Source organism: Branchiostoma floridae, chromosome 15, assembly GCF_000003815.2.
Source record: "Branchiostoma floridae strain S238N-H82 chromosome 15, Bfl_VNyyK, whole genome shotgun sequence".
Classification (NCBI taxonomy): domain Eukaryota; kingdom Metazoa; phylum Chordata; class Leptocardii; order Amphioxiformes; family Branchiostomatidae; genus Branchiostoma; species Branchiostoma floridae.
Genome location: NC_049993.1, coordinates 1,644,775 through 1,659,774, shown reverse-complemented (window position 1 = coordinate 1,659,774; position 15,000 = coordinate 1,644,775). Strand labels below are relative to the sequence as shown.

The 15,000-nt window shown below is 45.7% G+C and overlaps 2 protein-coding genes and 1 non-coding gene across 4 annotated transcripts in view; 2 read left to right on the top strand and 1 right to left on the bottom strand.

The window, feature by feature from the left end:
- Positions 1-15,000, top strand: part of LOC118432060 (zinc finger protein 239-like) — a 65,186-nt gene that overhangs the window by 33,348 nt on the left and 16,838 nt on the right. The gene's annotated exons all lie outside the window — the stretch shown is intronic.
- The window catches only part of LOC118432058 (zinc finger protein 184-like), a 34,566-nt gene that overhangs the window by 15,812 nt on the left and 3,754 nt on the right, over positions 1-15,000 (top strand). Inside the window, exons 2-3 of one of the 2 annotated variants that reach the window (XM_035843566.1) lie at positions 14,008-14,062; positions 14,512-14,818. In XM_035843566.1, the coding sequence (XP_035699459.1) occupies positions 14,513-14,818 (306 nt within the window). In that variant the 5' untranslated portion in view covers positions 14,008-14,062; position 14,512. Of the gene's footprint in view, positions 1-14,000; positions 14,063-14,511; positions 14,819-15,000 lie in introns of those variants that run through there. The other variant, XM_035843567.1, reaches the window with a different exon arrangement.
- On the bottom strand, positions 143-1,937 carry LOC118432658. The gene has a single exon (XR_004833113.1). It is a non-coding gene; the product is annotated as a small subunit ribosomal RNA (ribosomal RNA).

Sequence of the window (15,000 nt, the reverse complement as noted above, 5' to 3'; positions counted from 1 at the left end):
GACGCGAGAGCACCGTCGGAGCGCCACCTTGTCGAGGCGGTAAGGAAGAGAGAGGGTCGGAGCTGGAGGCCAGGGGCACCGCCCGCTCCTTGCCACGAAGTGTTTGCAAGTAGACACGCGAGTAGTGTCTGCTTCGTTTCGGTAATGATCCTTCCGCAGGTTCACCTACGGAAACCTTGTTACGACTTTTACTTCCTCTAAATGGTCAAGTTTGATCGGCTTCTCGGCGCTCCTCCAGACCGTTGCCGGCCCGAGAGGGGCCGATCGACTGACCTCACTAAACCATTCAATCGGTAGTAGCGACGGGCGGTGTGTACAAAGGGCAGGGACGTAATCAACGCGCGCTGATGACACGCATCTACTGGGAATTCCTCGTTCATGGGAGATAATTGCAATCCCCGATCCCTAGCACGAAGGCGGTTCAGCAGGTTACCCGCACCTTTCGGCGAAGGCGAAAAACTCGCTGATGCCTTCATTGTAGCGCGCGTGCGGCCCCGGACATCTAAGGGCATCACAGACCTGTTATTGCTCCATCTCGTCCGGCTTACTGCCGGCTGTCCCTCTAAGAAGTTGCGGCCGATCGCACGGGATCGCCGAACTAGTTAGCATGCCAGAGTCTCGTTCGTTATCGGGATTAGCCAGACAAATCGCTCCACCAACTAAGAACGGCCATGCACCACCACCCACAGAATCAAGAAAGAGCTCTCAATCTGTCAATCCTTACTGTGTCCGGGCCGGGTGAGTTTCCCCGTGTTGAGTCAAATTAAGCCGCAGGCTCCACTCCTGGTGGTGCCCTTCCGTCAATTCCTTTAAGTTCCAGCTTTGCAACCATACTTCCCCCGGAACCCGAAAACTCAGGTTTCCCGGGAGCTGCCCATCGGGTCATCGAAGTAACGCCGACGGATCGCTGGTTGGCATCGTTTATGGTTGTGACTAGGGCGGTATCTGATCGCCTTCGCGCCCACAACTTTCGTTCTTGATCAATGAAAACATTCTTGGCAAATGCTTTCGCAGTGGTTCGTCTTGCGGCGATCCAAGAATTTCACCTCTCCCGCCGCAATACGAATGCCCCCGTCCGTCCCTCTTGATCATTACCTCACGTTCCGAAAACCAACGAAATAGAACCGAGGTCCTATTCCATTATTCCATGCACCACTATTCAGGCACCAGGCCTGCTTTGAACACTCTAATTTTTTCAAAGTAAACGCTCCGGCACCCCGAGACACTCAGTTAAGAGCACCAAGGAGAATCCGGCAGGGAGGGCCGGGACGAGCGGTGACACGCCTCGCGGCGGACCGCAAGCCCGGCCCCAAGATCCAACTACGAGCTTTTTAACCGCAACAACTTTAATATACGCTATTGGAGCTGGAATTACCGCGGCTGCTGGCACCAGACTTGCCCTCCAATAGATCCTCGTTAAAGGATTTAAAGTGTACCCATTCCAATTACGGGGCCTCGAAAGAGTCCCGTATTGTTATTTTTCGTCACTACCTCCCCGAGTCGGGAGTGGGTAATTTGCGCGCCTGCTGCCTTCCTTGGATGTGGTAGCCGTTTCTCAGGCTCCCTCTCCGGAACCGAACCCTGATTCCCCGTCACCCGTTGCCACCATGGTAGGCACAGAACCTACCATCGAAAGTTGATAGGGCAGACATTCGAATGATCTGTCGCCGGTGCGAAGACCGTGCGATCGGCTAGGTTATCCAGAGTCACCAAAGGTACCGGAACGAACTCCGGGTCGGTCTTGGTCTGATAAATGCACGCCAGACCGTGAGGTCGGCGCTTCTTCCGCATGTATTAGCTCTAGAATTACCACAGTTATCCATGTAGGATGTGACGATCAAAGGAACCATAACTGATTTAATGAGCCATTCGCAGTTTCACTGAGACAGTTTAATCTTTGAGACAAGCATATGACTACTGGCAGGATCAACCAGGTAGCGAGGAAGCCCTGGCGGCAGGGCGGGCTGGCTTCGCGGGCCGCCGGGAGAAGCACCGAGGTGCGCTCTCGACCGGGGCCGCGCGCGCCGAGCACCGCCGCCGCCAAAGTCCATCGCTGCCGTGAGATGGGAATGCGCAGCGGTGCCGCAAACCCTCGGGAGCCTGAGCGCAGAACTCCCGGCCACACCTGACCGTTGCTTCCCTTCAACGCCCGAGCCGTCCCCGCGAGGGAACGGTCCCGCACTCTCACGACCGACGCGTCCGCCGAGAAGGCGGACGGCCGGGTCTCGAACAGCCGAGTCCGCAAGGCGTACTCGCACGCAGACGGAAGGGGCGAGCCGTCGCCGTTGAGCCCCGACTGGCGGGACTCGGGCGCTGCCTCCGCGGAGGCTGGCCCTGGCGCTCGTTCCGGACGCCCTCGGCACGGCCGTCCTCGCCCGCAGGAGCGAAGGAACGACCGCCTTCCAAGCCGGTTGCGACCTCTGGCTGCATCCCGCGCGGGGAGTGGCAGCCTGGTCGGCGGGGTAGCATAACGACTGGCGAGAGAGTGTGCGATTGCTCGCCGCCGTTTCCCGAGCTAGTCAAAAAACGACCACTCTCTCAAGGTAGGCTGAGCATCCCACGACATGGTCAGACACCCTGTAGAGCACTTTTTTGAAAAACCACCGAAACACGACCACGGGGTGGGCCTCGGCGCCCGGTGACAAATCCAACCGAAGCCTGCACTTACCCATCCCGGTCCAACCCCCCGACCGGAGACGGGCACGGGGTGGGCCCCGGAGCCAAGTGACAAATACAACCGGAGCCTGCACACACCTATACCGGTCCACCCTGACCGGAGACGGGCACGGGGTGGGCCTCGGAGCCAAGTGACAAATCCAACCGAAGCCCACACACAACCATCCCGGTCCACTGGTCTTCACATTGGAAGAGTCCAGTGAGATGGGAAAGCGAACGCTACCAGCCAATGCGAGCCGTCACCGTCCAGCCCCCGGTGCCGATTGACAAATCCAACCGAAGCCCACACACAACCATCCCGCTCCACTGGTCTTCACATTGGAAGAGTCCAGTGAGATGGGAAAGCGAACGCTACCAGCCAATGCGAGCCGTCACCGTCCAGCCCCCGGTGCCGATTGACAAATCCAACCGAAGCCCACACACAACCATCCCGGTCCACTGGTCTTCACATTGGAAGAGTCCAGTGAGATGGGAAAGCGAACGCCACCAGCCAATGCGAGCCGTCACCGTCCAGCCCCCGGTGCCGATTGACAAATCCAACCGAAGCCCACACACAACCATCCCGCTCCACTGGTCTTCACATTGGAAGAGTCCAGTGAGATGGGAAAGCGAACGCTACCAGCCAATGCGAGCCGTCACCGTCCAGCCCCCGGTGCCGATTGACAAATCCAACCGAAGCCCACACACAACCATCCCGGTCCACTGGTTGTCACATAGGAAGAGGCCAGTGAGATGGGAAAGCGAACGCTACCAGCCAATGCGAGCCGTCACCGTCCAGCCCCCGGTGCCGATTGACAAATCCAACCGAAGCCCACACACAACCATCCCGCTCCACTGGTCTTCACATTGGAAGAGTCCAGTGAGATGGGAAAGCGAACGCCACCAGCCAATGCGAGCCGTCACCGCCCAGCCCCCGGTGCCGATTGACAAATCCAACCGAAGCCCACACACAACCATCCCGGTCCACTGGTCTTCACATTGGAAGAGTCCAGTGAGATGGGAAAGCGAACGCCACCAGCCAATGCGAGCCGTCACCGTCCAGCCCCCGGTGCCGATTGACAAATCCAACCGAAGCCCACACACAACCATCCCGCTCCACTGGTCTTCACATTGGAAGAGTCCAGTGAGATGGGAAAGCGAACGCTACCAGCCAATGCGAGCCGTCACCGTCCAGCCCCCGGTGCCGATTGACAAATCCAACCGAAGCCCACACACAACCATCCCGGTCCACTGGTTGTCACATAGGAAGAGGCCAGTGAGATGGGAAAGCGAACGCTACCAGCCAATGCGAGCCGTCACCGTCCAGCCCCCGGTGCCGATTGACAAATCCAACCGAAGCCCACACACAACCATCCCGCTCCACTGGTCTTCACATTGGAAGAGTCCAGTGAGATGGGAAAGCGAACGCCACCAGCCAATGCGAGCCGTCACCGTCCAGCCCCCGGTGCCGATTGACAAATCCAACCGAAGCCCCCACACAACCATCCCGCTCCACTGGTCTTCACATTGGAAGAGTCCAGTGAGATGGGAAAGCGAACGCTACCAGCCAATGCGAGCCGTCACCGTCCAGCCCCCGGTGCCGATTGACAAATCCAACCGAAGCCCACACACAACCATCCCGGTCCACTGGTTGTCACATAGGAAGAGGCCAGTGAGATGGGAAAGCGAACGCTACCAGCCAATGCGAGCCGTCACCGTCCAGCCCCCGGTGCCGATTGACAAATCCAACCGAAGCCTACACACAACCATCCCGTTGCACCCCGACCGGGGCCTGCCGCCGAAATCCCCGGACGCCTGCGCGGTCTCGGGGACCTGTGCGACACCGTTAGGATCGTTCTCCGACGCCTGCCCGGCCCGGGGCCTCATACACTGCGATCGCAGTCGGGCGGGACCAGGGGCTCACACCGCCCGCCGGCGGCACTACCGCCGGCCGGTGAACACCACGTTATGCCCGAAGGACCCGCTAAAGTCACCGGACAAGCCCACCTTTTCTCCGTGCGGGAATCTTCCCGGCACCACCACGGACCGTGTCGAGCAAACCAGGTCTCGCTAGGCCCTTGCAAACGCCCGGTATGGACGGAGCAAGGCCAACCTAGTCAAAAAACGACCACTCTCTCTTATGGTAGGCTGAGCGAGTCACACCTTGGTCAGACACCCTAGAGAAATCCGAACGTCCCGGGACCGGGCATTGCCGCATATCGCCGTGCAGCTGGTGGGCCCTGGACCTTAGATTCAACATTCGTTAACGGTTCAGTCCCTTCCTCGCCCCGAGAGGGACCTCGAAAGGCTTCTCCCATACTTAATACATGTACAGAAACATCGGACGAGCGCAGTCTCTTCAGGCGCTCCCGTGACGGTGCCTTGGCGCATACCGCCGTGCAGCCGACGGGTCAGGGACCCGCAAGGCACCGGCCCTTAGCCCCTCAGCCCCTAACTGGCCCGGGGCGGTCTCCACCGCGACCGGTTTCCGGCGGGACCAGGGGCTCGCACCGCCCGCCGGCGGCACTGCCTCCGCCCGGTAACCACCACGTTATGCCCGAAGGACCCGCTAAAGTCACCGGACAAGCCCACCTTTTCTCCGTGCGGGAATCTTCCCGGCACCACCACGGACCGTGTCGACCAAACCCGGTCTCGCTAGCCCCTTGCAAACGCCCGGTATGGACGGAGCAAGGCGGACCTAGTCAAAAAACGACCACTCTCTCTTATGGTAGGCTGAGCGAGTCACACCTTGGTCAGACACCCTAGAGAAATCCGAACGTCCCGGGACCGGGCATTGCCGCATATCGCCGTGTAGCTGGTGGGCCCTGGACCTTAGATTCAACATTCGTTAACGGTTCAGTCCCTTCCTCGCCCCGAGAGGGACCTCGAAAGGCTTCTCCCATACTTAATACATGTACAGAAACATCGGACGAGCGCAGTCTCTTCAGGCGCTCCCGTGACGGTGCCTTGGCGCATACCGCCGTGCAGCCGACGGGTCAGGGACCCGCAAGGCGCCGGCCCTTAGCCCCTCAGCCCCTAACTGGCCCGGGGCGGTCTCCACCGCGACCGGTTTCCGGCGGGACCAGGGGCTCGCACCGCCCGCCGGCGGCACTGCCTCCGCCCGGTAACCACCACGTTATGCCCGAAGGACCCGCTAAAGTCACCGGACAAGCCCACATTCTCTCCGTGCGGGAATCTTCCCGGCACCCCCACGGACCGTGCCGACCAAACCCGGTCTCGCTAGCCCCCTGCAAACGCCCGTTATGGGCGGAGGAAGGCGGACCTGGTCAAAAAGCGACCACTCTCTCTTATGGTAGGCTGAGCGAGTCACACCTTGGTCAGACACCCTAGAGAAATCCGAACGTCCCGGGACCGGGCATTGCCGCATATCGCCGTGTAGCTGGTGGGCCCTGGACCTTAGATTCAACATTCGTTAACGGTTCAGTCCCTTCCTCGCCCCGAGAGGGACCTCGAAAGGCTTCTCCCATACTTAATACATGTACAGGAACATCGGACGAGCGCAGTCTCTTCAGGCGCTCCCGTGACGGTGCCTTGGCGCATACCGCCGTGCAGTCGACGGGTCAGGGACCTGCACGGCGCCGTCCCGTCCGTCCGTTGACCGCTCAGCCCGGAACGTCGGGTCGGGCCCTTGCTACCGGCGACCTGCCGACACGGGCCGGACCTGTCGAGACGAGCTCAGGATCGCCGTTTCACACAAACTTCCCGGCGGCTTTACTTTTGGCCCATTCCGGCCCGGCATTAAACTGACTATTGCACCGTATCACATTTTTTCTCGGCAACCTTTTCCTGGACTCCAAATAGAATCCACGTATGACTGCCAAAGAGTTAACGGACATAATGATGCCAAATATATAACAAAAAAGTGTGGCAATTAAAATTATTGCCATGGCGACGGTTTTATTGTTTATAAGTAAAAAAGATTGTTATTAAGTTAATGGATTTTCATAGTCGTATTTCATAAGCCTGACGATTAATGTTCAGAGAGTATTTATTTATCTATTATTTTTTTATTATCTATTTATCATTTATTTCTTATTCATCTATGATCTACTTATTATTTATTTATTATTTATCATTTGTTTATTTATTTATCATTTATTTATTTATTATCTATGTATTTATTAATTCATTACTTATTTATTTATTATTCATTATGTATTATTTATTTACTAATTATTATTTTTTTATTATGTATTATTTATTTATTATTTATTTATTATTTATTTATTATCCATTTATTATTCATCTATTGTTCATTTATTATTTATTTATTATTTATTTATTATTTATTTATTATCTATTTATTATCTATTTATTATTTACTTATTATTTATCATTTATTTATTAATTATTTAATTATTTATTTATTAATTATTTAATTATTTATTTATTATCCATTTATTATTTATTTATCATTTATTTATTATTTATTTATTATTTATTTGTTATTTATTTATTATTTATTTATTATTTATTTGTTATTTATTTATTATTTATTTATTATTTATTTATTATTTATTTATTATTTATTTATTATTTATTTATTATTTATTATTTATTATTTATTTATTATTTATTTATTATTTATTTATCTCCGGTACGTCTGAAGTCCTAGGCTTGTCTCAATTTCGAATACAGAAAACACTGCGGTGCACAGGTATAGGCCTATACCGGTATGTGCCCTGCGACTGGAAAGCTTACCCGTGGAGGTAATGTTTCAGTCCGGCATGATGCAACTACGCACGCGTGGACGTTTGCATTCATGACATTCCTGTACAGTTTTTGGAATTCAAACAGTCACTCACTATACTATTAGGCTCGCCCATGAGGCGTCGCCAAAAATTCATGTACCTACAAGCACAACACAAGGGGCAGCACGAAACAACAGCACACACAATAGATAACAGACAATGTCGCCAAACGTACATCATATCAAAGGGATGCCCAAAGACGTTGGTAAACGACGTCAGCTGTTGTCGTTACATCACACATAAAACGACGAACAACTGTTCCATTACATCATGTAACATATGTTAGACAACTCATAACCCTCCCTATCTGCTTGGAGATAAGCTGATTACCTAATGCTAAAAACACATTGCCTGTTCTACAATACCGAAAATATAGGGGTGATTTATGAAATAGTTACACCGATTATAACAACAGCTACCGCGAAAAAAAAGAGCGTGCATTATTTCACAACAGACTATGAACATGCCAAACCACATACGAATGCAGCAAACGGAACATAGAGATATAAATGCGAGCATTCAACACAAAAACCATTTACAATACTTTGTCAACGGAGGTTACCCTCCAGTCACAAAGTAAAAATACAGTTATATATCTTTCAACAATGTTTGAGTTCACTATGGTAATTAATACATTACAATGATGACCAAACCCATTTACTAAAAAGAGGTTCTAATTTAAGACACAATTTTTTACAAATATTGTATCCAATTGTTTTTAACCTTAAACTTAGATATTTACCGGAAATATGTACATGTTGCAAGGGACCACCCTGCAGTGAGAGAAACAGTGTAATCTTCCAATGACCTTTAGGTCATGTGCAAATACTAGTAGCTAATTTGGTCATTTGTAAGTAGAAAATGTGGCTTTAAGTTTAACGCAAAGAGTCCACACATATCATTTATACTTACTATTTACTTGTTGTCTTTCATGGTGTAACCATCCAGGGCCCTTTTTTGGATTTAACATTCGTTTAACTGTTTGTCATGCATCCCTTCAGGGGAGGGGGGCACTTATGTATACCTCTTTCATAACTAGTTTCCTGCGTCGTTTCACTCCTTTCTGTGCCAAACTTGGTTTCTGCTACAGGTTCAGGCCATGATCTCCTTTTACATTCTGGTACATGTTCCCTTGTTTCAGTTTTGACTTTTTTGAAACAGTCTCGACTGTCTTTAATTGATACAAATACATCCAGAACTGACCAGCCTCATCAGCTCATCGGCCACAGCTGCCTGTTCTGCAAGCAGCTGCTCTACTGGCATTCAATCCACCAATCAGGAGTGAGAAAAGATTATGTGACAATGGACCAATTTTTTGCACGTCTTGCTAGAAAAATTAAGACTTTCAAGAAATTTATTCTTGCCACATCACAGACCCCACATGCCGTTAAGAAATATTTTCATTGTAGTTTTAATGAAAACATTGTCCAAAAAATGTTATGCCAGTCGTAACGTCATCCTTGTCTTAATATACGTACATGTGTAGCTTGATTTTCTTCTTGTGTCCTACCAGTATTAGTTAAGAAAAAGTAGAAACCAATTCCTGGTTACATCTTAAACATTACAAAGAAAAAAAATCTCGATCCTTCTATAGATATTTATAGACAAAAAAGAGAACTTTGAAGAATACAAATCTTAAGATAACATAGATGACGTCAAGAAAGGGAAGAAAAAGCTTCTTGTGTTTCTGAAGAGTTGAATCCGGTTATAAAAAAGCAAGAAATTCTAGAATCTTTTTTCTTGCATTATAAGAAAAAACACAAGATTTTGCTGAAAGTTCAAGAAAATTCTTGGGTGTGAAAATCTTTGAGAAAACTTTTTTCACTAACAAAGATAAGAAAATTTTTCTTCGTTTGAGAAGTAAGATTTGTTTTCTTGAAATATACTCTTTATTTTCTTACATCAATAATATTTTTTACTTTAAGAACATAATTCTTATTGCCTAGAAATGCTTTTTGCTTGTATGATTAATGCTCCTAAACCAATAATATTTTTCGTATATCAAGAACAAAATTTCTTAGTGCCTAGGTTTTTTTTTTTACTTCTAAGATAAATGTTTTCACATCAAGAATATTTTTCTTTACATCAAGAGCGATCGTTCTTATTGCCTAGAAAGGCTTTCTTACTTCTAACATAGATGTTCGTACATCTGGAATATTTTTTCTTACATGGGGGGGGGGGGGGGGGATGTTGAGGCCAGCCCCCTCTAAATCCTGTCACTCTTAAACGACTTGGAGTCCATTCCAAGTCACCGAGAGGGATTTTAAATGAGACTTTTAATAAGTTTGAATTACTTTGAGTAAAAGAATATTTCAGTCACATAAGTTCTGAATTTTTCCATTAAAATATGGAAGTTTGAACACGTTTGAACCTGTTTATATTTGTTGAAAAAAATTAGGAAAGTAATGGTATAATTATCTCTTTACTTAGAATAATTTTCAAACATTTATGTGTTTTGGTTCCGACAGTTTGCGTAATTTTCCCTCAATACAAACTTTTATTGCCCCATAAACCGAGCTGCTAAGCTGGGTTTTTTGTTTGGGTATTTTATTTGTAGATTTTCTCTTAAAATTAGTAGATAATGGTGGCTCTTTGTAAGAAGCTTTGAGACACTCAAAATTTCCTGCACTTGGCTGGGATTTATGAATGGCCCTCTTCCCATGCAGCTCACGGACCCAGTTACACAATATTGTTTCAATGTGAGAACATGTGATCAGAAATGATGAATCTATGTTGGAACAGCTTAGAAACTCAAATAATGTATTTGAGGTTAGAAATGTTTCCAGAGTCCATTCCAAGATATAGTTAGGGTTTTTAAGTTTTATTTTTGTTATAATTTTGAATCATTTTGAATAAAAGAATATCTAACACACAATAATGAAATCTTTAAAAATGCATTAGACTACGAAAATATTAATCTTTTTTAATTCCTTTAAATATTTTATAAACATTAGAAGTAACTCTACAAAAATATCTTTATTTAGAATAATTGTCAAACTTCTGTGTGATTATTTTACATTTACAAATATTTCGAAATTTTGTAATTTTTGCAAAATGATAGTATGAGTTTATTGCCCCCATAAAAGTAAGCCCTATTGTTGCCTCTGTATATTTTTAGATTTCACAGCTGGGCACTGGTGGGTCCTTTGTGGTGAGCCATTGTTGCATGACACACAACCATATCTTGCAAGGATGTGTAAATTGTCATCTTCCCAGCCCACTGATCCTTTTATAAAATGTTACAAAAATGGTAAACAATGGTAGAATGCTGTTATCATTATTGAAAAACCATTATCATATAGCCAGGCGCCGCGGACCAATCAGAAGGCCCCATTCCATGTTGGTTATGACGCCGTAACACATAGATTCCGGCCAGCCAAAATCAAAACCGGTGTTGAGTCTGTTTGACACATATAAACCAATCAGAAGGAGCGATAGGCAGGAAAGTAACCTATCAGAATATCACTGAGTAGAGAGGAAAGATCAGACCCCGTAGGGAGGAATGATCATGAATACAGTACAGTAAAAGTTTGAAAGGGTTTGACATGCCAAGACTGCAACGTTTCGAATATTTTCTGTTGAAATTTTGGTTTCAAAATGCAATCTGTAATCTTCTTACAAATGTATCACCAAAGAACAAATACGAATTTTCTGAAATTCGACAATAATTCAAACGTATAGTACCAAAGCCAGGTATCTATGCGCCATGCAGGAGTTTGCAATTTCGGATAGGCTATATGATGAGAACGTTAATGACCCATCCCCAGGTGTATATATAATGGTGTCATAACGTCTGGTTCTTTGCTATAACCAACGAATAAAACCACCGAGTGAGCGAACCCTTAATTAGAAGTATCCAATTCCACATCATGAATATTTCCAGAAAGTTTTACAGAACCAGGGTGATATTTATAAAGTTGAAAGATATTTGAAATATTTCTGAAGTATCAAATGTCCTAGACATATAATTACAAAGCTCTAAAATTAATTCTAAAGAATGGCAACAAATATCCACACGGTGACTTGGAATGGACTCTAACATGTATGCATACTGTAAATTATTTTAGAACATCACAAGGATGTTAGGAATAATTCTAAACTGTTACTTGTCACAGTTAGATTGTCATAAAGGTTTCCAATTTTTTTTAACTAAAGGCAAGAAACACCGTTTCGGTAATGTGGAATTGACTCTAAATATCTATACAGATAAAGAAATGTGACGCTATTATGGCACGCCATGGCGTAATATGACGTAATTATGATTGTATTTGCTGAACCATGGAAACGGGATATTTCCAGAAAACTTCAGGGTATGCTCCAAAAATGAAAAATCAACTGCAGATATGAGAATTATAATGTTTTTTACGATTTCTGTTGCCAATAAATTAGCAGCAGTAATGTAAGAAAGGGAAGAGAAAAATTCTAATATTTCCTTAAACATTACGTGAAAAATAATCTTGTTAGGCAGAAAAACAAGAAATTTAAACTTGAATTAAAACAAAGAGCCAAAATCTATCTGAGAAATAATTTCTTACATTAAGAAAATTAAGAAATTATTCCCTATTGTAAGAACTCCCGTTGAAGAAATCTTCAATTTTCGTTTCTTATTCTCTTATTTTGATATAAGAAAATTTGTCCACGAGTTCAGACAAATCAATTAAAGTAAAAAAAAACACATACAAAAAGTTCCCTGGTACTTCGAACCATTGTTCGTATTGCCAGTAAAAACACCAATTCAGCGTTTTAAAAAAAATGCCATTCTTCCACCTCTGGGTTCGATCCCGGGATCGCATGCCCATCTCCAAACATAATCTAACGCTTATACCGCTGCGCCACGGGGCCACCTGACTTATGTCGTTGAAATTAAAAGTTTCTGAAGACATGCTACTACGAGATTGTACAAAGAGGACAGGATGTGTAAATGTTAATGCTATATTGTGACCAAAGGTTTTTAAAAATTCTAAGTAGAGACCGCGAAGGCAGCTTTACTGAAGACATTATTATCATTGCACCGTTCGTTCAATAATTGGTAAAGAAGGCGTTGTTGTCATCGTGCGATAGTTAGCTCAGTCTGAAGCGCGGTGCATTATGAAGCATTGCTTGCGAATCAGGCGCAGGTTCGAATCTGGCTCTGTGATGTTATAGTTACTTGTGTTGGTATTATGTTCTGTTATGAATGCATTGGTGTTATAACATGTTATTGGTTGTCATACATGTATCGTGATGTTGTTGATGTATGCATTGGTGATATGTATGTCGAAAATGATACTGATTGCGATTTATCTATGTCATCATAATGTGAGTATGTGTTTCGACCTTGCTTTGCGATAACAGGACATGCTTATTATTGCTCAAAAGATTTGTATGTTACCATGTTTATCATGTATGTATCTCGGTTGTTATTTTATGACACTTCTTGTCCGATTTTATTCCGAACATATCTGTACATGCACATGCGGTGTCCTCAAATGTCAATCATTTCGGTAGCCAAGGAAACCGTCACCACGGTGAAGTGCGTCACTCACAGGAGTTGACATAAACCCCGATATCCGTCCTCGTCCTTTGATCAAGGATAAATCTCCTTGAATAAACTAGGTAAAATGCCTTTTAGACAAAGGTCGTTGGTTTCTCTCAAGGCTTCTTTTAGTTGTATTCTATTGTGATTCTCAAGAAGAATTCTTTTGAGAAGATTTGTTGACCCTGACGCAATCTAGGGTTTTGGAACGCAATCTAAGGTTTGGAGTTTTGTTTACGCTTCGGGGCCGACCTGACTCTTCCTCAGACCATCACTGCGCCACCAAAACAACTCCTATGAACGGGCTTTCCTGAAAGATATAAAATGTTATAAATGTATAAAATCGTCGACGTATAGCATAATATACGAAATAAAGTAGTAGTGGGCTAAAAATCTGGAGCCCTCACCAAAGGAGAAAACATACCAAGTGATTTACGTTTTATTTTTTCTTTGGACTACTTTGCTTGGAAAAAGAACCGAAGCGCGGAGTCGCGGACCAAGAAGCACCTGGTGCCCTTACACGGTGCCCTTACACGTCAATCATTCCGGTAGCCACGGAGACTGTCACCATGGTGAAAGTGTGTCGGCACCCCGTCACTCACTGGAGTTGAGCCCGATGCACGTGGTCTCCTTAGCTGTCAATCATTCGGTGGCCACGGTAACCATCACCACGGTAACCATCACCACGCGTCGGTATCCCGTCACCCACCAGAGTTGACATGGCGCGGCCGAGTGTAGTCAGCCATTTTTGTTTTTGTAGTCTTGGCAACGTTTACTTATTGCCAAGACAACGGTAGTCGTTTTGAAGTCGTACAAAGGAAACGACCGTATTTGGACTTTTTAGTCGTAAATTAGGCGGTTTTAAGTCGTAACTCCGAAATATGGTCGTAAATAGGTCTTAAAAGTCCGATTTTCCGACTTAAATACGTCTGATTTACGACCCATCAAAACAGCGTCCAAATTTTACGACCTATACACGACCGGTTTTAGACGCGGTGCAAAATACGACCTACGACCCATTCTGGCCTTCTATACGCCCGATCAACGACCTCCCTGTGCACTGTGTCAGGGAAGAAATCCTTCTATCCGTCTTCCCTCATACGGTGTGACTATAAACCAGGTAAGAAATTGAAGCTTATCAAGCTAAGCTAGACTTCAATATTCAGTACTTTTTGAAGTAGATCGAATAAATGAAGTCTGTTTATGAGCTGATGATCGCTGATGTGGGGAGGGGGGCATCCAAATACGGAACAACAGATCACGCAGTTTTGATCTTCGTGTAAATCACTTTATGCAAACCTTTTCTGAGAATAACTTCCTCATTTTCGGATTTAAGATTCATACTGTTAGATCAGTACTATTCCAGAGTTGATTTTGTTTACATACTATTATATCAGTTATTATATTTCAATTAAATCAATTTAGGCACATGTTATATCCAATCTGAACTTTTTAGACGATGTTCAGCATTGTCTATTCCGACGAGATGTTTGACTTTAGATCTTTGAGGCAAATATGTATTTCTTATCGCGTATTTAATATTTCATTAATATCTATGTGTACCTCCAGCATGTCCATACAACACCAGGAGTTCATCTGTGGCCTCTCGCAAGAGGTGACCATAGCAGTCCTCCCCAGACTGAACATGAAGGAGCTGATGTTTGAACTGAACAGAAGGATTCAAAACCTGGATAAAGAGAACAGCATCAAGGACAGACTAGTCAGTATCCTTAGGGACGTAATGTTGGAGGAATACTGTCAGTGGAAAAGGAGGTCACAACTCAGTTCTCCAGACGAAACCACCATATTTGGGCAAAATCAGGACACAGTTGCCATTCAAGAGAAATTTGTTCTGACTTCGTATGCAGGAACAATGGTATCCAGGGGTGCCTAAGCATTTGCACGAACCCTATGAAATTCGTACGAATATTATGTGATACACACGAATCACTATGCGAAAACGCACGAATATTATGAAATTCGCACGAATCACTATGCAAAAACGCACGAAATTTTATGAAAATTCGCCCCGAATCATCTATGTGAGACACACCGAGC